Source organism: Anoplopoma fimbria, chromosome 8 (assembly GCF_027596085.1).
Source record: "Anoplopoma fimbria isolate UVic2021 breed Golden Eagle Sablefish chromosome 8, Afim_UVic_2022, whole genome shotgun sequence".
Classification (NCBI taxonomy): Eukaryota; Metazoa; Chordata; class Actinopteri; order Perciformes; family Anoplopomatidae; genus Anoplopoma; species Anoplopoma fimbria.
The window spans coordinates 11,859,372-11,886,675 of record NC_072456.1 but is presented as its reverse complement, the minus strand read 5'-3'; the positions used below and the strand labels follow the sequence as shown (position 1 = coordinate 11,886,675).

Sequence of the window (27,304 nt, the reverse complement as noted above, 5' to 3'; positions counted from 1 at the left end):
ATCAGCGTTGTATGGAGCTCACCATAAGTTACAGCGACGAGAAAAGTCTTGAACAACATGTATTCCCTTTCATTGATGTTTATTAGGAAATACTTTCCTGTTTTATAGGAATATTCATTGTTGTACTTGTAATTTCATTGCAGCTCCACCTCCACTTCCACCCAAGAATGTCCCGACCCCTCCCCTGTCGACCGGCCCTCCCTCTGCAGATGGCTCTGGTGAGAGCTCTTCACATCTTTTTGTGCCTTCTGTTATATCACACCCTCACCTCAGGATAAAACCTTTACATTTGATCTCAACAGCGCCTTTATCTCGACCTTTCTGGCTCTATCTCTGTCAGTCTTTCTGCCAGTCATGTTTTATCTCTGAGTGTTAACCTACTGAGCACCTCTTCCAACTCTTTTCAAATGCCTTTGATTGGTCACTGTTTGTCTGTGTTTCAGAAGTGTCAACAGAAGCAGACGGTTCCACCAGGAAGCCCTCAATAGCTGACTTGGACAACATTTTTGGACCAGAACAGCCTTCCTCTGCTGGCGAGGATACGGGTGACACATGGGTCTGCTTCAGTGCAGAGTCTTCTGACCGGCCACCTCTACCGGAGGAACCAGCACCTCCCCTACCAGGCTCCCCTCCTCCACCTGAATCTCCTGCCCCACCCTTACCAACATCACCACCTCCTCCAGAAGACCCTGCACCACCTCTCCCTACATCCCCTCCCCCAAAAGAAGAACATGTGCCCCCTCTCCAAACCTCCCTGTCTTCCTCGGAGGAGCCAGCTGCACTTCCTGCCCCTTCAGATCCTCCTACACCTGAGGTCCGAAATCCTCTCACGCTGGCAACCTCTCCACCCCCTGCACCTCCAAAGGAGAAGCTTGCGTCTCCTCCCACTTCTTCTCCCCCTCCTCTTGACTCCCCATCCAGCGTCCCGCCAGCCCCTGCTCCAAAAGCAAGCACCCCTCCTGCTGATGGAACTGCAACATGCTCCATCCAACCGCCTCTTGTCCTGTCTCAAGAGGAACAGCCCAAGAACACAGAAGTCACCCAATCCAAAGAGGACGGAGGTGAAACTGTCCCCTCACCCACTGATGCTAGCCAAGGGAGCCGGAGTACGCCTCCCCCACCTCCTCCCCCTACATATCGGGCGGTGGTGTCGTCACCGGGTCCCACATCTGGAGCTGGTGGTTCAAATAGTGGTGAATAGTAGTCCGTGATTATAATTAGAATATAGTGTTTAGAGGGCAGGTTTTTATAGAGCTTGGATTGGTTGTCACACTAACACAAACGGATTTATGAAAGCAAAGAGACAATGTCCTGGTCATCACACCAGCCAGGTGTCTATTCATATCAATAGCGGCCATACAATGCAGTTAGGTAGGGATTGTTTTGACTGGGGTTGAGAAGGGATTGTACACCAGCATTGCACCTTGTTTAAATTTCCTTTCAGTGGATTGCACCATCTTTGTTGTTAAACTTGCACAAAGTGAATTGCAAAGCTACGTTTTTATTGAACCCTTAAAAAGAGGTCATGTTTTGAACCAGTTGGATGTACACCACCATTCTGCTGCAGAATTGTTATGTTAGCACAGGTAGTTGTTCTGACCGACTGGTATTTAAAGGTCAGACTTCACTCTAGAACTTGTTCATTTTGTATTGCACATACAGTGAGTTCTATAGGAGTTATCAACCAGTCCTGTCAGAAGGTTTTGTACCTTTTTAAAGTATGAACATTTTGAAAGAGACCTTTTATCTATGTGAATAAATAGTCTAAATAGAAGGGAAAACACTAATCTAATTTAGGCTAGTTGTTCACAAAAGAAAGTGTGTGACCAATAGCTGAGCTTAGACTGATGTTTTGAAATCCTTTTGGTGGTTTCAGTGTTAACAGACACTCAAGGCAGATGAAACAGGAGGTCTGTTCTTAATCCTTTATAGAGGTGGGCATCCCTTGTTTTTAGTAAAATAAAATGGAAATGAAAAAAATATATTTCCAATACAAAAGGTAGGACATATTCTTGCCATCGTGTCTCATTCTGTCCATCCTGCATCTATTCTGCATTTATACTGTAGCTGTTTCCACACTATCCAGCGTCTCAAAATCCCTGTTACTGTTCTGCCCTGCAGGTTCCTCCTCTCCGGTGCGACCTGCCACTCCTTCGTCAGTCAACCCCACCCCACCACCACCTCCACCACGCCCCCCTTCACGGCCCAAACTTCCTCCAGGGAAACCCACTGTAGGAGATGCAGTAAGTGTTCCTGTTTTATTATATCTTCACTACTTATTCAGATGGTTGTATTTTGGTATTTTGAAAACTATTACTTACCAATATTGAACTGTGTCACTGTTGCAACAATTTCTGGCGAGTTAATACCTGGGGGCTTCAGTCACTTCTCTCCTGGTCTTTGGCTCACGGCATCCTTGCATGAACCAGCAGGAAACTTCCATTGCAAAGCCAACAGAGCCAAACACAACTGTACAACTTGCTTATGGTAAAATTTACTTTGACAAAAGTTTTCCAGGTATGACAAAGTTCTCAAAATCATAGCTTAATCTGATTACTCAAAGTAACTTTTAATGATTAAATATCTTTACCAAAAACAAAACAAGCAATGGTATAAGATGCAAAAACCTTGAATCTAAAAATGTCTTTAGATTTTTTTCAATCTAATCAAATTTTCCTAATTCTACAATTTCTTTATCTGTACAGAGTCGTCCGTTCAGCCCGCCGGTCCACTCTGCCAGCCCCCCTCCCATCGCCCCTTTGGCACGGGCCGAGAGCACCTCCTCCATCTCCTCCACCAACTCCCTGAGTGCCGCTACCACCCCCACCGTCAACAAAGAGCTGTCCGTGTCCGTGTCAGGTGTGTGATCCCTCAACAGTCACTGAGCTGTGCAGCCTGTCCTCTGACGGCTGTGCTCACAGAGGCTAAACGTATTAGCTGAATTTAACTTTTCCGTGTCTATTATTAAAAGTTCTTTATTGATTTTATGTACTGGCCCTGTCCTTCCTTGTGCTCTGAGTTTTTTTTTGAGTGAGTCATGCAGTTTTGTATGTATTAATTCATTTTTAAATATTTTTTTTCTGGAAATAGTGACAGTTTACTGACAATGATGGTCCACTAAATAATGAAGTCAGAGAATATAGTGCCTAATCTTGTTTTGGCATCTGATGACCTGACATCATTAAACCCTTGCATGTCAGCAGTTTCAATCTGGAGATAGATTATGTAAAACATGACTGCAATCATTTATATATTGATTTCTACTCATTTAAAATAAGAAATAATAACTAATTTTGATAAAATAAATTGTTAAACTTCACATAAATATTTTGTCTGGTTTAGGTTGATGCTGACAAGTTTATATTTACACTCTCACACGTCAGTATGAGAGGGAGAGGAAGCAGGTTGTTTATTTTAAAGCACAAACAAACCTTCCTTTCATGAATTAATACACAACACAACAACAGTTTATACTCCTTGATCTTACTTTTGAGTCAGTTTTGAAGGAAATGCAGTGCAGCGTTTGTGACTGGATAACAGCAAATCTCAGTAGACTGTAACATGGCTGAGTCATAATAGATTTAAGAAACAAACACTCTTGAGGCAGCAGCAGTTACATAAAAACTGAATATAGTCCCTGGTTGGAGGTTTCTTTTTTTTTTAAACTGATTACAGGGACAAACAATGAGTAAACATCTTCTCTAGATTGAATCTGAAACATGAATTATGTCTGGAGATTTCACCCAAAACTCTATTATAGCCCTACATTTATACATTGTTTATTCATTGTGGTTTTGTTGGTAGACCAAAAAGCTGATGGTTTTAACAGTATTATAAAGATCACTAAGACTTTAATTATAAACTGACACTATTTCAGTTTCAGTGCTTTTTAATTTTGACATTTTCATCTTGATTTTGATTTAAGAAGCTTTGGGTTTTTTTGTGTGCATGACAATTCTTTTCAGATGTTTTACTTTTAAGTACATTTTTTTCCTTGGTTTGATTTGCTTTCTGCTTTCTGTTTTACCGTTTGTTTGTCTCTTTATTTGTCTTTTGGCTTGTCAGAAGACGATGCTTATGTAGACAAACTGCCCACCTTTGAGAGACACTTTGATTCGTTTGCAGGTATAGTAAAGATCCCCTCAGAGACAAGAAAGGGGACGGGTCGGGGGGGAGTGATCCTTTGTCAGTTTTCTATCTGTTTATGCTCTTTACCCGGAGTGCACGTATTGGCAAATTGAGACAAACTTTTTGGGTTGTTTTTTCCCACATTATGGCATAGTTTCATTAATCTTTTCATATAACACAACTCAAATTATGAGATTTGTTAAAAGACCATCTCTTTGTCATCCTAATATCTTCTTATTTGACTAGTCTACTTAAGGTTTTGCTTGCAGAGAAGGGACACGTTCATTTTATTCTTTTCAAATGTGGCAGCATTACTCAGCATAATTCTCATTTTTCTACACCGTTTTGCTTTTGCCGACTCATGCCTTTCCTCACATTTGCCACGTATTTAATAGATATGATAGCCTCTCTCTCTCTTCTATTTCTCTCTCTTTCAGTCGCTCTCCTGTCTTGTAACCTGCAGACAAAATCAGCGAGAAAAAAAATCTATTGCATAACATTTTGTTGTTTGTTTCTGTACAAAGAAGTTTGAGTGTGTTCCCCTTTGCCCATCTGCCCGCTCATCAGACTTTTCTCTCTGTTTTTATGACTGTGTACCAGTGACTGTCTCGCCATGTCACCATGGCAACCTTGTGTCTCTTCTCTTGGCACCATATATTGTGTGTGTGCAGAGTGCAGTGCAGTCCCTCCCAGATACCTTTACTCTCAGTTTGCACCACCAGAGTGTGTTTGAGTGTTTGCGTGTTCAATGAGCATGTCTGAAGAGCTCCTTATCTGTGGGCTCTTGAGATCCATATTGTCAGTCATTCTCTCTCTCTCTCTCTCTCTCTCTCTCTCTCTCCCCCACACACACTCAAACGCACACTCTCACACATACTGTCAGATCAGAGCTGCTGCTCACAGAGTTGTTTGAAGTCTGGCACGAAAATTAGGCTGAATTAGACAAGCAGCAGCTGTTTGGTATTCATGCCGTCCTTTCTCTACTGCTGGAGTAGCACGACACAGCCTCAAGTTCAGCCAATCTCCACCTGGCCCTAAAGCCTCGGTCTACTCCCACACTTGACCCCTGACGCCCACCTGTTCCACCTGTCACACATGCACTCATGCACTCTCAAGCCATAGAAAATACAACCTCCTAAACCCCGCCCTCTCCATCTGAACACCTGCCCTTTTGTTCTCTCCATGAAGCGCCGCATTGCTCGCATTGCTCTCATCGCTCCATCACCCAACATCTCTGTTAGTCCACTCACTCAACACACCTTCACTGCTGGGGCCCTACGTGAAAACAATATATAGACAAGAACAAGCCTGCTCTGTGTTAAACTTCAGGGCACAAATTTGACATTCATACAGGTTTAATATGTCTGTGACCCGTGGCAAGTGCAATAATTTCCCCTTCTCAAATGTTCTTGTATAGATATTATATTCATGAGTGGCTTAAATTATTTTGTGTTTTACACACAAAAAAATGAATCATTAGAGATAAGCAAGAAAAAAACATGATTATGTGTAGAGGATATACGTTTTTTGATTTTCTCCTTTAAAGTTATTATTATTAGCCTATTTATCCGTCTAGCTCTAGTTGGAGGGAAATCTTAAGTTAAGCGGGACTCTCTGAAAGCAATCAGTTGTTGTCTCTGTGAGGCTACACTGTCATCACCTCCTCAGTCTGTGTTCCCCGGGGGATCCGGCCCCTGAAACTGGGATGCAGCATCACAGTACCTCCCTCTCCCTGCTCTCTGGCCTCAGTCTCACAGCTGCCCCCTGCTGGGGGTCTTTATACATGACAGTCTGCTTCCATTTGTTCTATATTTGAATACTGGAGGCCTGGAGGAAAATGTGAGCACAGTAAGACACTAAGAGAAAGGCCTAAAATAGATAAACGCAATATGAACAATCTGCCACTGATGAAGAAAGTAGTGCCAGTTCAAATTGCCACAAATTGGTGTAGAATTACTTTTTTATCATGTGGCATAATAGAGGAAACACGGGCAACTACAAAACTGTCTCTTCTGCCCCCCAACAGGCTGGACTTCCTCTCTCCTTTATTGCACATGTAATAGCATCACTGCCAACATCCAGCAATACACACCCGGCTCTCAATCCACCTGACTCCTGTCTTTCCTCATGCATGCAAGCACCCACAAAACAAGAGCCACCGTGTTGTCACATGCTCTGTCTCGGCTTGTCCCTCTTCGGCCCCCCGGGCCTCCACGTTTCACCCCACTGTGACGTGTGATAGACCTGCCATGTGAGACTCACGCTACTGTCCTTCTCTCCTCCCCCTCCCCCCCCTCTCACCCCTCCTCACCCACTACCCTCCCTCTCATCCCTCTTCCTCCTCCCTCCTCCTCCTCCCTTTCTCCGGACCCCACCTCCCTTCCTTCCTCCACCCCTCAACCCCACACAGAGAATGACCAGCCATCCCTTGTATGGTTTGACAGAGGGAAGTTTTATTTAACCTTTGAAGGTAAGTTTTTTTTGCACCAGGGTAGCGTGCACACACACTATTCTGAGGCTCATTTGTGCAAGCTTGGCCCCCTCCCTGACCTGGCCCTTCTCTCCTTCCTCCCTTCCCTCTCCTTCCTTTTCATTCCTCCATCACCCTAACCCACGCCATGCTAACTCCTGGCTGAGCCCCCCAACCCCTCATATGCAGTCAACTATACAATCTTGTCATATCTTCCTCTACCTTCTCTTCCTGACATTGTTCATTATCATATGGTCTGTGCTGACCGCCTTCCATTCCCTGAAGAATCATCGTTCTTCCTGTACTTTACTGATCTCTTTTTCGTCACTTTTGTCCTTTTGGTGGTTTGGTTGTTTGGTTTTGATCTTCGGGCTCTCTGATCTTCTTTGATCTTGTCAGAATAATTCAGCTTTTACAGCATGTCTGGAATAAGCATGCACATCTCTCTCAGTCTCTCTCTATGTCTGCCTCTATCTTTCCTTTGTCATCTACTTGTGCTTATTCAATTAAAAGTCAGCGTGTAGCATACTATTTAAAGAATCATAAAAGAGGCTTTTATAATGATAAGTAATGTTTAAAGGTTGTGTTTAATTCTTTCACAGTGAAAGAACAGAGAGAAATGGCTATCCTCTTCACATATAACCTGCTGTTTTCATGCCACCTTACTAAAACAAATATTTCTTCCCATTTCAAATAGTTTTATAGTTTACCTTCATCCCACTGTGTGTTGTTTTCATTTCATCCACACACTACTCGTTTGGAAGAGTAGAGAGAACATTTGGGGTTTGGGATTTGGAATATGTATCTATTCTTAATCTGTCAGCGTCAGTCGACTGTTGTATTGTATACTGGGTTGAAGCTACTATACATTGATTTTTCATGTAGCCCTGACTTTGGCTGTAACAACTAGAAAAGCTAATAAATGGCAACGAATTCAGCACATTGGATGTTTAGTTTTTGACATTGGTTGAGTGTGTGTCTTGCCATGTTCAGACTGTTCTAACGTGTGTTTGTATGTGTGTGTGTTGCCTTCAGGCTGCTCCAGAGGGCCCAGTCCCCTCACAATGGGGGCTCAGGACACTCTTCCTGTGGCAGCCGCGTTCACAGAGACGGTCAACGCCTTCTTTAAAGGAGCTGACCCCAGCAAGTAGGTCGACAAGTAGCTACACATGTTCACAACATATTCTGACATGACGTATGACAATAGGATTTCCTGACCTGGATCACAATTTGTATGGCTTATTTCATGTGTGGCTGATGTGAATTCAGCTTATACAGCAGTTCTTAAAGGGTAATGCTGGGGTTAGTAATGCCTTACTTAATCCACTTCCTTTTTAACATTTCTAAGAAGTATTTAAACAGTTCTGTGGTTGTAAACAGACTGCAATATGTGTTATAATGCTGCCATTACCTTTTTATACATGTTTACATTATGCATAGGCAGGTATAACAGTTTAATATTTATTATCATAATATGTATTTTACGATAAAATGTCCTTATATCTGCTTACAGATACATTATAGTGTGTTTAAAAATGTATTAAATGTTAATATATTTCTTATACATGCTAAAAATAGGGTTTTAAAATGTTAGCAGCACAATTGAAAAAACATATAAAAAAAATAATGTTGTTGCACTGTGTGACATATTCCTTCATTTTAATGAATATGGCCTGTATAATTTAACTGCATTTTGCATCTCTGCCCTGTATCTTCATATTAATCAGATCTCACTAACGTGCTCAATTTCAGTGTTAACTGCTGCTGAAAGGAACAAACTAATGAGTTGAAAATGATTGATTTATTTTTTAATATTGACTGGGAACAAAATTACAGTATGTGAAACTAATGTGGGCGTAAAGCTGTCCCATTGCAATGTTTATTAAGAAAGAAAATACAAAGAAGAAAAAAAGAGAAATAAACAAAATAAGTGTGCACTGTACAGTTTATGTCTCTCTAACCCACTTGTTGTCTTCCTTTTCCTCTCAGGTGTGTTGTGAAGGTCATAGGTGAGATGGTTTTGTCGTTTCCGGCGGGCATCACACGGCACTTTGCCAATAACCCGTCCCCCGCCGTGCTAACCTTCAGCATAACCAACTACAGCCGACTGGAGCATGTGCTGCCTAACCCCCAGCTCCTCTGCTGGTATGACACCAATGTGAACTCACCACCTCACTCTCAAAACAAACAATAAATACACAGTTTTTTACCGGAGGCAGTAAAGAAATGGAAATATACTCTTACTGGCTTCCTCCTTACATGCGCAGTTCAAGTCTAAATGCTTTATTTTCCATCTTGGAAATAATTCTAATTTTTGTTACATGAATGTTAATGATTAAACTAAACTTCATTTAAACCAAATCAAACACTCACTGTGCATATCATTTGTATTAATAATAATAATTTCACCTAAAGAGCATTTTGCATCATGCAATCCAAATGAGTCACCTATGAGTTAATGCAAACTTCTAATCAACTTTGTTTGTTTCCAATTCATCGTCTATTTTTCCTAATAATATTTGTTTACGCACAAAAAACCTACATATCACACTAACTGTATGTTATAGTGACAGAGCAAACTTGTTTTATATATCACAGTTCATACACAAGAAAAACAATGTGTGTTTTTAAATACAATGTATATATATAATATATACAACAGCATGACCTGATTAACATCATGATTAACAGGATCTAAAAGATACATTAAAAGGTCAAATGCACAAGAAAACAAAGTCAAACTTTAAACATATAGTTTTAACAAGTACTTTTTGGAATAAGGACTTAAACTGGTTAAACTATCTGAGATATGGCTCGTAAAACAATCATGATTTCATTTGAAAGTTTGGTTGATGGTGAGGATGAGTAAACATAAGATCATCTCAGACAATGCTGACAGCCTATTGAGTCATCATGAGGTCATCTGAGTGTTCAGGCCAACTACCCTGAACAGAGGTCTGCCTTTTTTGTTGTATATTATCTTTGGTTTTAATATTTTGATTCATGTTTTCAAAATAGTCCAAAAACACTTACTTTCGACCCACAAAAACATATTTAAAAGTTAATAATCAAATCAAAAATCACCACTCAATGGCACTAGAAGGTCATTGCCTCACAGCTGAAAAGATATTGCTGTTACATATGATTTATTAAAAAATGTTATTAATAGATTATCTTTCTTTTTAAAATAACAAAGATGTCTTTTATTAAATGCTTTTCTTAAACCCTTAAAAGTTCACATCTGTAGAATCTGTGTAAAGCCCGACCTCTTGTGGCTCACTGTGGAATACAAAATGCTGACCAAAGCCTGTGAAACTCCTTATTGCCAAAATAAGTTTGTTTTCCTGGTCAAACATTTCTTTAAAACTGAGACTTCTGTGTGCTGTAATCTATTTTTACATAATAGGAAACATCAAATTCCTCAGGTTATCATGAATTCACCGAATCATATATAAAATGTTGCATTTCGATCATGCTTTTCTACCAGCGACACGACCACACAAGCCAAGGCAGATGCCAAGGACTTCTGGGTGAACATGCCAAACCTGATATCCCATTTAAAGAAGGTGGCAGAGCAGAAGCCTCAGGCAACATACTACAACGTGGACATGCTCAAGTATCAGGTGAGCTCGACCCCCTGGGGAGTTATAGCTTGACATCAATAAGCAGAGAGATTCAAAGCCGCTTTGACAAACATGTTTTTTGGTGGGGGGCTTATTTAGATTGAAGGAGCAAGGTGACATTATGTTGAAATCCCTAAACGTTTCCTATACGCGTGTAGGTATCAACGGAGGGGCTTCAGTCGATTCCTTTGAATCTAGCGGTCAGCTGGAGATGTGAGCCCACCAGCACTGACCTGAGGATAGACTACAAATACAACGGGGAGGCCATGACGACGCCGATGGCCCTCAACAATGTCCAGTTCCTCGTCCCGGTCGATGGAGGGGTTTCAAAACTACAGGCTGTCTTACCTCCTGCTGCATGGTACAGTCTAAACTTTGGTATAGGGCTAAGGACCATTTAGATTACTTGGCAGTATACAGTATGTAATGTATACTAATATACAACATATGTTAAATATATATTACGAATTACAGAAATAATTATACCAGGCAGGGACTCCACTTACCTTAATTTTGGTTTTGCTGACTACACAATGTCAACGCTTGTACAGTATCACAAATGTACCAATGATTAGTGTCAGGTGCCCATTTTTCTGTATTTTTTCCGTAACAAATGACTTAATGTATATCATTTTTTTATAGTATCTGCACAAAAGTTTTTACCTTATAATGGTTTGAATTTGTCTTCCAATTGGTCACTTAGTCTTCATAAGCTCAATCAATGCGTTTGTATATCCTCTTGTAATCTTGACAGGAATGCGGAGCACCAACGAATCCTTTGGAAGATCCCTGATATCTCACAGAAATCTGAAAACGGAGGTACGTACAGAATGATAAAATTAACATATGCTGTTTAGTGATCGTGATATTCTTTAGAGAACAGCCTGTGGCTATCGATAAGTTTATTAAGATATATTAGTTTTATGAAGTAAACAGTGTCCACAAAAGTGCTGTTTTCAATGTGATGTCACGCTGCAGTGTGGCTTTTTACAGAGCTTCTCTTATTATCTAATAATAAAAGAAAGCCATGTCTGATGTAACAGCTACAGTGGAATATTTAAGTTTAGTTCAATTTGTGCATCTGACTTGAAAATCTGACGTCATCTGATGTATTTTAAATTGTGTTACTTGTTTTATATATTTACATAGTAGAAAGCCCTGAGGGCTCACCTGGTCTCCAGGAGAAGGACACTAAAGTAGATCATGTATTTATTTATTTACTAAATAGAAAATGCAACCAGACTCAACCTTGATCAGTTTAGCTTGGCTTCTTGTATGACATTTAAATGTAAGTCTGTATCTTGTCCTTCTAACCTGTCTAATAGTTCTGACAAAAAAAAGTCTCACATGATTTGTTATTTCCTGTCAAATGAGTCTCATTCGTTACTTTCTTGAAATCTGTATCCAGAAAACATTTTGGAATTAGCATGAAAAGGTTGGAAAAAGCAACATCTATTGTCATCTGGAGCTGCTAACTGCATTTTTCATTTTGTTAAATCAGAACCGACACATTGATCGCTTCAAAAGCAGTTTACACTTGAATCTTTGAACTTGATTCCTTTGTGCATCTCACTGAATGAAATGTTGTGAATGAGATCATTTTTACTTAACCCTGAAATCATTCCTCGTGGCCAGCAGACATCTTTCTAAAGTCACCTTCTTCCCTCAGGTGTGGGGTCGTTGTTAGCACGCTTTCAGCTAACAGAAGGCCCCAGTAAACCAGCTGCACTTGCGGTGCAGTTCACCAGCGAGGGCAGCACCCTGTCGGGCTGTGACATTGAACTGGCTGGGCCAGGGTACCGCTTCTCTCTCATCAAGAAGAGGTTTGCTGCAGGTCAGTTTAGCGTTTTAGTAACAACATATAGAAACCAAATGTTATTTAACAATGCCGCTAGTGTAACATTTGTATGATTTTTACGCCGACTCTAAAATATGTTTACAATTATCTATTATTGTGGACTGAGGTATCATTTCTGTCAGGGTGGACAATACATTCTTTTTTTTTTATGATAATATTTGCTAGTTTTTTTTCCAAGTGGTCATTTAATTGGAATAGCTGTAAGAAATTACAGATTACTTTTTTATTAATCTATAATTACTGCAGATTGATAATGCAACACATAACATAGCTTTATTAATAAAATAAAATACTTTTAAGTGAGTCAGTGCAGCCAAAACAGATTTTTCTAATTTCAGTATTCTGTACTCCTTCGTTTTCTTTATTATGTCATTGTCATGACCTCCATTGCTGTGTAATCATGCAGTGTGTACTGAAATGAACAATATATGTGTTAAATGACTGAAACATGACCCAAAACATTTTGTTGATGCTTTTCAGGAAAATACCTGGCCGACAACTAACCTGTGCTACTGAGAACAGCAGTGTTGAACAAAACAATCGCAGTGGACTGAGTTTGACACAGAGGACAGAGGACATACTGAAACCAGACAACCGACTTTCCATTAACCTTTTCTGAACCCACACGACAGGTCCGCAGCCTACCCAGCAGTATTGTATAACTTGCATATAGCATCGTGGAAACTGTTTTTTCGGTCATGTAGTTATCGTATTTGTATTCATTTCATAACATCTGTATTGCTGCAGTTAGACACCTGGGTTCTTCCAGCCTCTGAAGTCTGTGCCTCTGTCTCCATCCTCCTCTGGTCAGTGTGTGGTGGTGTTGTTTTAAAGTTTCACTGCAGCTGCCTGACATAAGACATGGACAGAAAGAGTTTTCTGCCAGATTTTTAACTCTGGGTGACGACTGTTTGTTGTCGAGAGTCCAGGAAGATTTAGCTGTAAAAATACCCATGAATTAGATCTTTGCAGTCAGACACGCACCTTAACCTCTGACACAAAGTCTTAACTTCCCAAAGTTCCTAAGTTGAAGCAGGTCCTAGGATAATACATTGTAAATTGTACACTTTCATTATCAAATAGAAAAATCAGCTCTTTAAATAATTCTTCTGTCAGAGTCTGAGCTCAAAGCCTGAGCCAGCAGTCCCAACTGTCTTCCGCTGACGGTGGCGGATTGCGTGTCTTTTACCAGAAAGTAAATGCATTTACTGATGCATTTTGACCCATGTTGTCACATGCAAAGAAACATGATGTTTCTTTTTGGTGCTTGAAACAAAGGATCAAGTTACTACAAAGAAGAAAAAAACTACATAATCATGCATCACCTACTGGTACTACAGGGTCACATGACTTTGGATCGCATCCTTTTTAATGCAAATGCACTGATCAGTCGTTCAAACTGTTAATTTTATTTATCTGGAATACACAGACGCTAAGAGGTTTTAAGCTAGTTAGGCAGCTGCAATGATAAATCAATTAACTGGTTGCAAAATAAGAACATCTGTTTTCCTGTCAGAACAAAAGAAGTGTACAAAGTGTCATTTTAAATCAATAATATATATCTTAAAGGGCGTTCGGTGTTTTCCTCGTGTTGTCAGATAGCCTTTCTGTTGTTCCCGGGACAGCAGTGATAGACCCCAGAGTACATGACAGCATTCTATTTTTATTTATTGATGACAATGATTTGTTGTATAAAACATGTGATTCTGTATACGAATAGAATTTGAATGGTATCACACAACTCAGAACCCTTAAAGGTATAAATATTTGAAATCTCTCTTTTTTTTGTTATTTGTGTAGTTGGGTAACCTGTGTACAGTATAAGGTATAATTTTTGAATTTATTTCAGATATAATTTTTTAACTCATGTGCAACAGAAGATTTGAGCTATATATGGGTAAGGGGGGTAATTTAAAGAAAAAGATAAATATCTTCCTGGATGCTGTGTTATGCTTTGTGAAAGCAGTGTTAATGTAGAGTTAGTTATACCATGGGCAAGGTTCACACTTTAAAGAGTCAGTTTGACATTTAGGGAATTACTTGTTTTCTTTTTTTTCAAGAGTTAATACCATTCATATGTCTGTTTGACTTGAGGTTGGAGCCAGAAGTTTGTTATCTTGGCATAAACACTGAAAACAGCAAGCCTGGTTTTATGGGGGGTTATCAAGCTATATAATATGATTCATTTCTTACTTTTGCGATTCCTTCACTTTTCCTCTAGCATCGCCATCAGATCAGATAATATAAGTATTTCGGATCATTACTACCTGCAAAACTAATGGCATTTCCATCAGCGTCAGCTGTGGTTTGTATTTTATTGGTAGTTTGCAAATGTCAGCATGCCAACATGCTAATCTAAAACGATGAACGTTGTACATGTTAAACCTGCTAAACATCAGCATGTTGGCATTATAATTAAGAGAAGGAGAAAATTAGCATTTAGCTCAAAGCACTGCTAGCGTGACTGAAGACTGTCTTCCTTACCTTTGGACAGAGCCAGGCTAACTGTTTTCCCCAGTGTCCATTCTTAATGCTAAGCTAAGCTAACCATCTTGTGACTCCAGCTTATCATTTAACATACTCGGAAAGAAAGTGAATCAGCGTGTTATCGAAATTGTTTAACTTTTCCTTTTAATAAGGTCAAGTTTGTGGTACCAGTACTGGAAAAGGATTTGTTTACTGGGACCAGCTTGATTATTTTTTTATATTTAAACCTCATCAGAAAACTCTTGTATTAACCCAACATTCTCATTTCCCACACCTACCTGTCCAGTTATTCCTCAGCTTGGACCACATGTCTGACCTGTTTCCATTCACCTCAGTGGTACCTAAACTCCCTGATTATATCATGAGCATACCCCTGATCATTCAACCAGCGCTTGAATCCATGGCTTTATTTTGCATAATTGTAATGGTCTCTGTGAGATGACATGAGTTGAATGAGGTTGTGGAGCGAGGTTAAGTTGACCAAAATGCTTTTCTTTCTTTTTGTATTTTATGTGTGTGTACCCCCGACAGTCAGTCCTCTGTTAAGGAGAATAAGCTGAATATTTTTTAAACAGATAAAAATGAAAAAATATTATATTGTTTAATGTGTAATAAACACTGTGCTGATGATGTTGAACTTCCTAAATGCTCTGACTCTCAAAACAAAGAACAAAAAGTGTGTGTGAAGTGTATACGAAGATCTCCGTACTGTACTGTATGTTGGCATTCTGTTAAATGCAGCCAATCATGGTCCTTTCAGAGCCGTCGTAGAAGCATTTGAGGCTGAATTTAGGAAAAGAGGACTATTAGCAACATGTCAATGCTATTTTAAATGATAGAGTACTTTTGATCAGGCATAGTTTTAAACATATGTTATTTGGCTTATAGAAAAATCTGATTTGTCTCGTTTTGACCAGATTTATTCCCGTGCAGACTTGAGTGTAAAAGAGCATTGTGGATTTCTCTGAGGTTGCATTTAATTTATCAATGCAAGGTGATGATGATTGGTGCCATTTAGCTCCCACGCTTTGGTAACATTTTTCTCTCAGTCATTTCAGTCCATCTAGTTGAATGGATGGATCAACATGCCTGACAGGAAGCTGTAACCTGGGTGAATCTTGAAGCTATCAGTGCAACAGTCACTCCAGCATTATCTACAGAGGCCCACAACCCCCACCCACCATCATGCATCTGTTTTAAATTACTACACTACAAGTGACATGACTTTCAGCTTGAAAGTCATGTTGGTTACCAGATAATTCTTTGCATCATCTAGTTAAAAAAATGGACATAATGGATACAAAGCTTTTACAGATCTTCATCTCTGTGGTGAATTTGTCCTGCAGTAATTCATTATTGCATGCAGAGCATGAAGTAAAAGGTGGGGCGTCCATGATGATAGATAGTACTGAATTGACGTGTTGTGCTGAGTGTCAGTTACCTGTATTAATGTTGAGAAGAGAGCAGGGAGTGTGTTTATGTGTGCTATAAGCCAGAATGCTTTTTGGTTCTGTACCGTTAACCTCAAAACACATGTGCAAGCTGTTTGTACAGTACATAACAATGCTAAGATGAACTGAGAAACTTAGTTTGCTTCTTTCCAAAACCAATAAAAGTTATAACTGGAACTATGTTTGTAGTATTCCTTGTATTATTAACTTGTTCTCATTTTATATATATATATATTTTTAAGACGTAGGCCATCACTTTGGTCCAAACTGATATATCTTAACGGCTATCTTTTTGATTGCCATAAAGATTTTATACAGATGATCTCCAGATGATGATTCTTAAGTTTCATCAAGGACCACAAACCAGCAAGTCCAATTTTTCACTTATTAGGTAAAATATCTGACAAAATGAAAACAAACTTTTGTTCAGACATGCATGGCATCACTAAGGAGTAAATGTTTTACTTAGGTTACATTGTAATTTGTCCAACACTTAAGTTTATGAACAAATACCTGCAAATCTAATGACATGCGTATCAGCCTTTGTATCCCAAGCTAATATCTAACAGATGTTTGCCTGCTTACACACTAAACTAAGTGACAAACTTGGTCATTATACCTGCCAAACCTCAGCATGTTACTGTAGTCATAGTGAGCCTTTAGCTCAAGTGAGGAGCTAGCATGGCGACAGAATCTGAGTCTGTATTCATCATTTTTGGAGGCAAATTATGGCTGTTATTGGATAGTTGACGGACGAGAAATGACAGGATATTGGGGGGAGGGAAAATACAGGCTAGAGTCTAAGACACCAGGATGGGAATATTTGAGGCTTTACTGTCACATATTGGTGTTTTGATGGTCTCTCTAACTAAAGGTTTGCTGAAGTATTGTTCAGTATCCAGTGTCCAGGAGTGCAATTAAAAAAAATATCACACCTCACAGAATGTAAGCCCCATGCAAGAACATTTATTTGACAAAAAAGAGCAAAACGGCCATCTCCTATCAACAAAAACATGAAAGTAGAGTAGAATAATTTAACAAACCTGCAACCCTGCGGATTCTGGCTACATACAGGATACAAACCCAGGCTGAGACATCCGTCCTCTCTTTAGAGTCCTCTGAGAGGACGGATGTCCGAGCAGGAAATGATGTAGTCCTGCACCCCTCAGTAGGTTTATTTATATTATAATAGAATATATTTTTATGGTTGCATATATCCAGCTTGGGTTCAGAAACAGGTTCACAGATATGGTCCATACATTCACATCTACGAACCATAAGTAATAACTCACAAAAATATCAAAAGCAATTAGAGACATTGTGGGTTTAAGCATTACTGTACATACAATACAGTGATCATATTGTTGTAAGACATCAGCATTTTGATTTAGAGTTTGTCTCTGCTAAGTCGAAATGGGAGAGAGCAGAGTCATTTTGGAGAGAGAAGAAGAGAGAGGGGGTTGGCCTCAGCAGAGGAAGGTGAGGTCACTCTTCCTGCAGCCCACCTGGCAGCACACGTTGGTCAGTATGTTGTTAATATCTCGTCTGGTCAACTCGGAGCCTGGGTTGCTACTCTCCAAACTGCTCTGATCCCCTGTGGGCGAAAATGGAAAAACAAAATGCAACAAATGTTAAAGAGACACTTGTTCTAATTTAGTCAAATAACCGGGTTCAGTTACACTTTTCCTCTGTAAATGTGTATTTCAAGTAATTTTGTTTTTTTTCACAATTGTTTCTAACGGAATAATGAAGGTCCAACTGTTTCTCAGATCAGTCTTGTGTAGTTCAGGTCCATGGTCCCATTAAATAAGGAAACTCTGAATGAGTGCACATATTTACTCAGTGCTATTTGTCTTCCCCAGTGTCACTTTACTCTTTCTAATCAGCACGACTGATAAGATAACTGGGTTTGCTTGAGGCTGCTGCCCAGCGAAACAGACTGCCTCTCGCATTTAATTATGATATGTGGGCTCCTCAGGCATAATAAGGTAAAACAGCCAGCAATGTCTCTGCGCTGCTGCACCTGTCTGCCTGAACACCCACTGCACTACATCCGCTGAATTAATAGTATACAGCACATGTAGCAGGAATCACAGCAGTGGAAAGCTGCATTTCACTTTCAAAAACATGAAGAAAATGTTAATCGGCCCTTTGGCAGAAGTACTAAGCACTCAAATTGTGAGTCAGTAACTGTAACATCAAAACACAATAATGGTATAAGAAAAGTAAAAAAGTACAGATTCAGTCAGATAAATTGGATGTAATTTTAAAGAAATCAAAAGAAGATAAATTGTATGTTAGGGGTTATTATTCAGGAAGTCTCATGAAGATATCTTTTGCAAAAGATAAAAATAGAAAATAAATAGTAATAAGTTAAGGGTGCAAAATCATAGAAACCTACCTGTGTAGGCAGCCCTCATGTGTACAACATCATCTAGTTCAAAGGATAGGTTCACATTTTTTTTTGTCCATTTCAAAAGATTCAGGTGCCCAATTGAACAATGAAAACGTTTTCTTGAAGTAATCTTTCCTCATGTTGGCCATTATAAGGTCCCTTCTTACATACTTTTTTTTGTGCAAACATGTTTTCCAAGTGTTTTTAGTGCGAAATTCTCTCTTTGTGTTCCCTTGGTGATGTGGAGTGGAGGGATAGTTATAAAAAGAGAGAATTTTCTACTAAAAAGGTTGTAACTTTGGAAGCTAGCCATTTGATTTGCAAAAGATCAGATAGTTAAAGCCTTGTATTACCTTCGGATAACCTTTTGAAGACATTTTTTTGAACGGAGGGAGAACTTCCTATTTTGGCATTTCTTAATGGCCGGTAGGAACTGAAGGAATGATTTCAGAAAGCAACATCTGTTTCAATGTTCATATGGTCATTGTTTTAAGAAAGAGTTGGGAAAAAATGGGAATCTATCCTTTAAGGCTAAATCTTCACAGTAAGAAAAATACTTTTATATGTTATTCTGCATTATTGCTTCTTGTGGTCACACGTCTAATAACAAGGGTCATCCTGAACCAAGAAGAAAAAAAGGTAGGCTAATGAAAAGTGTTTGATTAGACTCTTCTTTTAATCACTGACCAATAAGTCTGCTGTTTTGACAATAAAAAGAGAATTTGTCTCACCGTCCATGTCTGACTCACTGAGGAATCTCCTCCAGCGGGATCCTCCGCAGGTGTAAACGACAGCCCTCAGGAACTCTCGCCCACACAGCTTCACCGCCTTCACCTCTGCTCTCACCTGGACCACACACACCACTGCACACAACAGCAGAGGCAAAACCACCAGAGTACGCATGCTGGATGCCTGATGGAGGTTTATCTCTCTGTTGATCTGGTTTGTTCCTGAAACTTCTGTCCTGTTTCCAGTTGGTTATCTGCTATATAGCAAACTGTCTTTGAGTCTTTTTTCTTGATCCGATGCTTGCATCTCCTTGTGTTATATACCATCCGCCTTCCAGTTCATCAATGCTGAGTATCTCTCCACTTCCTCCCTCTAACTGGCCCTTTAGCCCATCCCAATCACACAAACACACACACACACACACACACACACACACACACACACACACACACACACACACACACACACACACACACACACACACACACACACACACACACACACACACACACACACACACACACACACACACACACACACACACACACACACACACACACAAGGACAGTCGTCACTCTCTCATGACAGTCAAGTCATTTTGTTTCCGGTCATCCCCACATCACCATTCTTAGCCGTCTTAGAGTGATCGACAACCATCATCAGCCTTTTACAACCTTCATTTGACAATCACATAAGATGAGTGCAGCCTCCTCTGTGATTAAGTGATTTAAGGCTGTGATTGCACTGGCCTCCACTATACCACATGGCTAATTAAGTGATGCAAAGTGATTCCCAAACAGATGTTTCTATGTGTTTACAGCACTTTGATGACAGCAGTTTGGGCCATTTGAGAGGTAAAAAGTCAATGTTGACACTCCCATCATGCAGGTCATTACGGTGCTGCTGATGGTGCGATGCGATACTCAGCATGACATTTCAGTTTGATCATTAACGGCGGAGGTCCCACTTAGGATGTCAATGAAATTATATTATGTTTAGCTGTCCCAGATGGTAGCAGAAAACAACTATATAAAAATAGAATGGAGAACTTCTAAGATATTAGAAGGTCCAGACCTAAACAACCTGCCAACATTTCAAAGATGCCTGCTTATTCAGGGCCTTTTGTGTTGCCCTTGTGAGCAGTTTGTTTCAAGTTGACATTATCAGACAGATTGGGGAAACCTCACACAACAATTTAGCACGGAGTCAGTGAACATTATTTTATAATACTGCATGTACAGTAACATTAGCTGTGCAAATTCATGACTTCTGACATTCCTTAAGTCCTAAAAGTGATGAGGATGAAATCAGAACAGCTGAGCTTCATCTCTAATATGGTACCTGAGCAAGTTCCCTCCACTGATTAAGACTGTGTTACATGTTTTTAAAGCTCTTCAAAAAGCCAATAAGTGGACCTTAAATTGGAGATGTTTTGTCAGACTAAACATGTTCATGATTTCATTCTTTTCAGTTGAGCTTATCGTGCAGTATCAGCAGACACAGGTTTATTAATTTAGCCAGACTATGCTGGCTGGCTAACATGTTTTCTACCTTTATGATGCTGATCTTGCTCCTTGTTTTCTTTGCGTGATCTCTGCAAACCATAAAGAGAGTGCACTGCAGCATTGAGGGCTAAAGTCAGAGCTACAATTTATTTTGTCATAGTGAACTCAATTTTGTCTGACTGTCCTGATTATTGACTCAAAAGAGAGGCTTAGATGATTACCTTTAATTTCCTTAAATTACCCTAAGTGATGTAAAATGATTAGGGTGAGTGGCACAAAGTAATCTGCTATTCAGACAAGTGCTACTGCTTATCCATTAAAAGCTGTAATCTGAATTTGTGCGCTGATACGTTGAGCTGAATAATTGGTATTTGATTTGAATTCAAACAAGAAAAGCTTTATGATCTTGACAGAAATTTGGTTTAAGCAAATTGAGCAGCAGCTGCAATACAGCAGAACTGGCTCCCCCGCATTATGGTGGGAAGTTGTTAACTGTTATCAAATTACAAAGCTGATACATGTGTTCAGTATTCGTCCATAAGGTCATGACTGAATTTGAGAATTCAGATGACACTGAAGATTTAAAGATGATGTAAGAGAGGATCATTTTTATATCAATGAATGAAACAGAGACTATGTTTCAGTGTGCACAAGTTTAATGACAATAAAGTTGAACTGAAGTCTGATTGAAGTCAAATGTACAAAGACGGGGAACGGGGAGTCAAAGCTGCCATAATCGAAACAAAAAAAAACCACTTCAATATTCATATACATTTAAATTCTGCATTTAGGCAATCCTAAGCATCTGGTAGCAATTTGCTGTAGAGCACCCGGTTAGCAACTTGAATTGGAGTTTTAGCTTTTAGATCAAGGACATCAGATAGTAAGGACAGACTATATTATAAATAAATATATATATATATATATATATATATACACACTGCATTTCCCTGGAACTTTGAACTTTGAAGTTTTTCTAAAACCAAATAGGCAAATGTGAGGTTTGCAGATAAGATCTGTTCTAATGAGATTGTTCATATCTCCAGGAGACATTCAGTCTCTGAAAACCATATCTTACAACAAGGGCTCCTCGATAAATCGATGAAACAGGCACATCCCTAATTGGCTCAGAAATACATCAGTGTGTGTGTTTGTGTGTGAGTGTGGGTGTGTGTTTGTATAACTACAGCCTGAACTATGTCCCCCACAGTGTCCACCTGAGAGAGAAGAGTGAGGGACACTCTGTTTGCAGTGTGAGCTGACCATCATGTGTTCATGTGTCATTGACTCACTGAGGGAATAATGGTTTCAAATTGCTGACATAAAATGCTATAAAGCCAGCAAAAGTGCACTAACACAGCTGCAGTACAGTAAAATGTCAACAAAAGGCAAAGATTACATGTGATAGTACCGTGTGTTCAATAAAAACTCATCAATAGTACACTGTACACCCCACTGTGTTTGATTCTCACAAATAAACTTTATTTTTTATTTCTAAGGCACTCTACACCTCTACGAAATGCTATAATTTGTATGCCCCATTGTTTATTACACCTCTTCCTTGGTTTTATGTTATTGCACTCTCCAACACAGTCGTCTTGAGCTGAATGGGATCATTAGTCTATCACTGTCCTCTCCCAAGATAATGTTTGTCTCTGTGGCAAAGAAAAGAGATGACGTCTTCGACGTAGTCTTTGATCTTAACACAGAAGAAAATGATTTAGATTTGTAGTTGAACTCTTGGGAGCTCAATTTTAACATAAAAACATTGCCTGAGGGCCTAGCTCGTCTGCTGAACATAGAAGTAACCGTCATGCGGTGTACCGGGATTGAGGTTTCAGATTTCTGTCTCCTTTCTTGATATGAATAATAACAGAGACAATATACAACTTAATTTATAATCCGCACAACGGAAATCAAATGATCCCGAAGCCCACTGCCAGGTGGTCCAGCAAGAGAAGTAATCTCAGTGAAGTGAATTTTGGATTATTAAGGAAACACTAATGTTATGTGGAGTTAATATACAATCAGAGTGTACGATATTATTTACACCTGTACAATAATGCCATCCCATCTAACTGTTTTGTCATGAAATATACTTATATAATGCCTATAATCATATTTTTCAGATGTTGATTAAATTATATTTTTTGGACATTGAGGTCATTATTGTGGTATTATACTCAGAGGTATTTCTATTATTCTTTTGGGTAGATGGGACTACAGCAAATTAAAAACACCTAATGTAGTACATTACAGAGCCACCTATTACTGAGGACGCCATCCCTTTACTCGCCTCTGCGTCGTTACTCCTCCACACCTGCAGGTGGCGATGTAGCACTAGAGCGACGAGTCTCCGGCTATGTAGAAGAAAACAGCATGCTGCGGGTACCTCAATGTGTTTGCAGTTTTCAACTTTATAGAAATGTCACTATTTAATCTGCTCAGATAATCTACTGTGAACAGTCAGACAGTAGTTGTCGGTCCCAAGGTGAGTCTTGTTTACTTGTTTCGTAGCTACGTCGTTATGTGTTAACTGAGGAAGCTAAGTTCAGCTAGCTAAACTGCTAACATTAACCTGTCAGTCTGGGCAGGAGATGGTGATCTATAACGTCATCTATTATCTGTGAACTGTCACTGTTGTGGACGCTTTGGCCACCTGTCAGTGGCATTTACATTCACAAGCAATCATCTGCATTTATGTTACACATCTGTAGTTTATTTCAACATCTGAGTAGTGGAAATGACGTGTTGACGACCTTGACTTCACCTGTTCAATACCTGCATGCAGCACCGACTATCATTTCGTTTCCTATAGGCTAAATAACGTACACTTAGATGATGTGTATTTGTGTAAGCAGTGGAGGAAGTACTCTGATTTTTAACTTAAGTAAAAGTAACAATACCACAGGGTAGAAATACTTTGTTACTAGTAAAAGTCTCTTTAAAAGTTGCTAAAAGTACCAGCATCAAAACAAAAGTAATCATTATGCAGAATGGCCCATTTCAGAAACATGTATTTTAGTCAGTAGTTATAATTGTTAATGCATTATTAAGTACATTACTTAAATGTTACAGCTAATAAAGGTGAGACCTATGTCTTACTATCTATACTGCTGGGTAGCTTGTGGATTTCACCAAGAGATCAATAATCAATTATCTTTATTCATGATGATACATCATTATCTATTTGTTATATTTTTATTATCAATCTTAACCTGCAGAATAACTAGAAAATATATCTGTAGGACAAATGTAGTGTAGCAGATGTATAAAGCAGCATAAAATGGAAATACTCAAGTTAAGCGCAGAAGCCTCAAAACTACTTAAATACAGCACTTGAGTCCATTTAAGTAGTTACTTTCCGCCTCTGAATTTAACACCTAGATTATGTGCAACATTAGGGGAAGAAGTACTTGGATCCTTTAAATTATGTTCTTGATTATTCTGTTAATTGTTTATTTTATAAAACTCCAGAAAATAGAGAAAATGCTCATTACAATTTATCTAAGTTCAAAATGTCTTGTTTTGTCCGATTAACAGTGTTTGGGCTTTTGTTGACCAACTCACTTCAGAGAAGCTGTAACCAGAGAATATTTGGCATTTTCACTCAAAAAGTATCTCAAATAAATTAATTGGCTGCACGGTGGTGTAGTGGCCTCACTGTCGCCTCACAGCAAGAGGGGCCCGGGTTCAATTCCCGGGCTGGTCAACCTTCTGTGTGGAGTTTGCATGTTCTCCCCGTGTCAGCGTGGGTTCTCTCCGGGTTCTCCGGCTTCCTCCCACAGTCCAAAGACATGCAGCTTAGGCTCATTGAAGACTCTAAATTGCCCGTAGGTGTGGATGTGAGTGTGAATGGTTGTCTGTCTCTATATGTCAGCCCTGTGACAGACTGGCGACCTGTCCAGGATGTACCCTGCCTTCGCCCATTGACAGCTGAGATCGGCTCCAGCAACCCTGCGACCCTTAACTGGATAAGCAGGTTACGGAAAATGGATGGATTCTCTATGTACTGAGTAATAGTTCCAGCGCTTACTGATTTGTCTCGTCTAGTAGGTCTGGATCTACCATGGAGCCTATAATGACTCACATTTGGCCGAGAGTCTTCCAGCGGCTCTACAGAACCTCAGTACTTCCCAAGAGGAACCATTCAGGATGTGCTGAGCATGCCACTGTTCCTGCCTCCACCAAGTCCAAACCTATGAAACCCACACTCCTGGTGTCCCGCCTCTACCAGCCCTCAAACCTGCATGATGTTGGGCAGAACAGCCGGCTGCAGGGAGAGATGACTTGTAAGAGTCAAAGGCTAATGCAGCAGGCCGGACTCATCCATCCGTCAAATCCCGGTTGTTACTACTACCTTCCTACCATCGTCCGCTCCATGGAGAAGCTGGTGAGACTAGTTTTTGTTACACAATTGAAATACTTATTATGATTTTTAAATTGCTGTTATTTCTATAAATTTAGAAAACTAGCAACCACCACAAAAGACTTGAAGATAAATCATATGCATGTGGTTATTTTGTTTTCTGGTTTATAATTCACACAATATACAGTAAAACAATATAAAAAATATATAAATAATATTTTCATATTCAAATTGAATTATTTAAATATTATTTTAGAGGCCTGAAAATAAATAAATGTTTTGTATTCATGACAAAAAATAAATATAAGAGCATAGTCTATTGGGGAGATAAAGTTAGTATAAATGTATAAACATGTAATAACTGCAATCCTAAATCTAAAGGTGAGAGTAATTGACCAAGAGATGCACGGGATCGGTGGGCAGAAACTGGACATGCCCAGTTTGTGCTCTGCTGATCTTTGGAAAACCAGTGAGCGCTGGGACTTGATGGGAAAGGAGCTGTTCCGTCTCAAAGACCGTCATGGAGCCGACTACTGCTTGGGTCCCACACATGAGGAGGCAGTGACGACTCTGGTCGCTCACCAGATGACTCTCTCCTACAGGCAGCTCCCTCTGCTTCTCTATCAGGTAGCCTTTAATCCTCTTGCCACCAGTGTATGTATTATAATGAGCTGCCATTTTTTAATCTTGACATTTTTTTTTAAACAACAGATCACCCGCAAATTCAGAGATGAACCAAAGCCGAAGTTTGGTCTGCTTCGAGGGAGGGAGTTCTACATGAAGGACATGTACTCATTTGATGTGAGTGAAGAAGCAGCTTACGAGACCTATGAATCTGTGTGCCAGGCATACACAAGGCTCTTTGTCCGGCTGGGTCTGCATTGTGTTCAGGTGCAGGCGGACACAGGCAACATCGGCGGTAAACTCTCCCACGAGTTCCAGCTGCCAGCAGACATCGGTGAGGACCGACTTCTGGTCTGTGGGAACTGCTCGTTCTCTGCTAATGTAGAGACCATGTCATCAGACAGAACTGACTGCCCACAGTGCAAAACTGGCACACTGGTAGAGTCAAAGGGTATAGAGGTCGGCCACACCTTTTACCTGGGTAAAAAGTACTCACATATATTCAATGCCACCTTCAGCAATGCACAGAACAAGTCTAGTATCACAGAGATGGGCTGCTATGGTCTCGGGGTAACCCGTATTCTCGCCGCAGCCATTGAGGTTTTGTCAACAGAAGAGGGGATTCGCTGGCCAGGCCTTCTCGCCCCTTACCAAGTGTGTGTTTTACCCCCAAAGAAGGGCAGTAAAGTGGATGAGGTGGCAGTTTTAGCTGAGGAACTGGTTCACGCTTTAGGGGAGACCGGGCCTCATTTGAGAGGTGAAGTTGTTCTTGACGACCGAACACAGATGACCATTGGAAAGAGGCTGAAGGATGCCAGCAGACTGGGCTATCCGTATGTTATTGTAGTAGGACATGGAGCTCTGGAGGAAACACCCAGGTTTGAGGTGATTTGTCAGGGGACAGGTGAGACGATGTTTCTTAGTAAAGAAGGACTGTTAGATCTTTTGGGAAGAGTGGAAACTGTATAAATAACAACTCTGATTGTAGAAATACATGTTTGTATGTTGTATGTTTGTATATGATGCGATCAGTGAGGTGGTGGGGGAAGAACAGAAAAGCCTTATATGTTTTTGTCAAAAAGGAATGGGACTTTATTTATAAAAACCTAAAATATACCTACTGATCGACATTATAGAAAAAGTAACTGTCTCAACAAAAGCTTGATAATGAACCTTATGGATATTAACATGCCTTTTTGGTTCATGATGTAATACACAAGAATGGTTCAATTTCATTTTTTTACAATCTTTTATGTCCCCATGTAAATTAAAACATAAGACGTGAACAGAAAGAATGACTATTTTCTGTTGTGATTTAATATTTGCATCTGTAACATACAACTGAACCTTTTAGTGCAGCTCATTGCAGGCATTTGGTAAATACTGTGAATACAACCAAGGCAAAATAAAATCACCATTTCCAGTGGTAACATAAGTACTCAGTTCTTTACATAAGCAAAATACCACAGTCTATAAGTATTGTAAATACTCCATTAAAGGTGAAAATACAAAAGTAAGAGGTCAAAAAATAAAAGTGTAACAAAATGTAATTTATTCATACAGAGGAAACCAACATTTCTTGTTGCTGGTAAATGTCAGTTTTAACAGCTTTGTTTACAATTTAATCCTGATTTGTGCAGAAAGTATGATTCTGTAGCTGTCATA

The 27,304-nt window shown here is 39.7% G+C and overlaps 3 protein-coding genes across 4 annotated transcripts in view; 2 read left to right on the top strand and 1 right to left on the bottom strand.

Annotated features, from left to right (window-relative positions):
* sgip1a (SH3GL interacting endocytic adaptor 1a) overlaps positions 1-16,186 on the top strand; it is a 72,542-nt gene extending 56,356 nt beyond the window's left edge. Inside the window, exons 15-26 of the mRNA XM_054602337.1 lie at positions 144-218; positions 444-1,193; positions 2,122-2,243; positions 2,706-2,859; positions 6,539-6,598; positions 7,634-7,745; positions 8,588-8,743; positions 10,086-10,221; positions 10,380-10,582; positions 10,976-11,040; positions 11,891-12,055; positions 12,560-16,186. Coding sequence (XP_054458312.1) covers positions 144-218; positions 444-1,193; positions 2,122-2,243; positions 2,706-2,859; positions 6,539-6,598; positions 7,634-7,745; positions 8,588-8,743; positions 10,086-10,221; positions 10,380-10,582; positions 10,976-11,040; positions 11,891-12,055; positions 12,560-12,582 — 2,021 coding nt within the window. The 3' untranslated portion in view covers positions 12,583-16,186. The remainder of the gene's footprint in view (positions 1-143; positions 219-443; positions 1,194-2,121; positions 2,244-2,705; positions 2,860-6,538; positions 6,599-7,633; positions 7,746-8,587; positions 8,744-10,085; positions 10,222-10,379; positions 10,583-10,975; positions 11,041-11,890; positions 12,056-12,559) is intronic.
* A 1,297-nt stretch (positions 16,187-17,483) lies between these two features.
* On the bottom strand, positions 17,484-19,336 carry insl5a (insulin-like 5a). The gene is made up of 2 exons (XM_054603491.1): positions 19,144-19,336; positions 17,484-17,611 (listed from the first exon to the last, which is right to left on the bottom strand). Exons 1-2 carry the CDS (start codon positions 19,313-19,315, stop codon positions 17,484-17,486), a joined length of 300 nt encoding a protein of 99 aa, XP_054459466.1. The 5' UTR covers positions 19,316-19,336.
* Positions 19,337-23,004: 3,668 nt separating this feature from the next.
* Positions 23,005-27,068, top strand: pars2 (prolyl-tRNA synthetase 2, mitochondrial). 2 transcript variants are annotated; one of them, XM_054603002.1, is made up of 4 exons: positions 23,005-23,137; positions 24,700-25,039; positions 25,397-25,642; positions 25,727-27,068. In XM_054603002.1, exons 2-4 carry the CDS (start codon positions 24,716-24,718, stop codon positions 26,606-26,608), a joined length of 1,452 nt encoding a protein of 483 aa, XP_054458977.1. In that variant the 5' UTR covers positions 23,005-23,137; positions 24,700-24,715; the 3' UTR covers positions 26,609-27,068. The 2 variants fall into 2 exon arrangements, with proteins under 2 accessions (XP_054458977.1, XP_054458976.1); XM_054603001.1 differs by having other exon boundaries at positions 24,703-25,039; positions 25,727-27,067.
* The last annotated feature ends 236 nt before the right edge of the window (positions 27,069-27,304 follow it).

Excerpts from the sequence above, each read along its gene's own strand:
- insl5a (XM_054603491.1), bottom strand. The coding sequence starts at position 19,315 with ATGCGTACTCTGGTGGTTTTGCCTCTGCTGTTGTGTGCAGTGGTGTGT. Across the intron at positions 17,612-19,143 it reads CAGTGAGTCAGACATGGACG|GGGATCAGAGCAGTTTGGAG; the intron begins GTGAGACAAATT and ends TTTCGCCCACAG.
- pars2 (XM_054603002.1), top strand. The coding sequence starts at position 24,716 with ATGGAGCCTATAATGACTCACATTTGGCCGAGAGTCTTCCAGCGGCTC. Across the intron at positions 25,040-25,396 it reads TCCGCTCCATGGAGAAGCTG|GTGAGAGTAATTGACCAAGA; the intron begins GTGAGACTAGTT and ends CTAAATCTAAAG. Across the intron at positions 25,643-25,726 it reads TCCCTCTGCTTCTCTATCAG|ATCACCCGCAAATTCAGAGA; the intron begins GTAGCCTTTAAT and ends TTTAAACAACAG.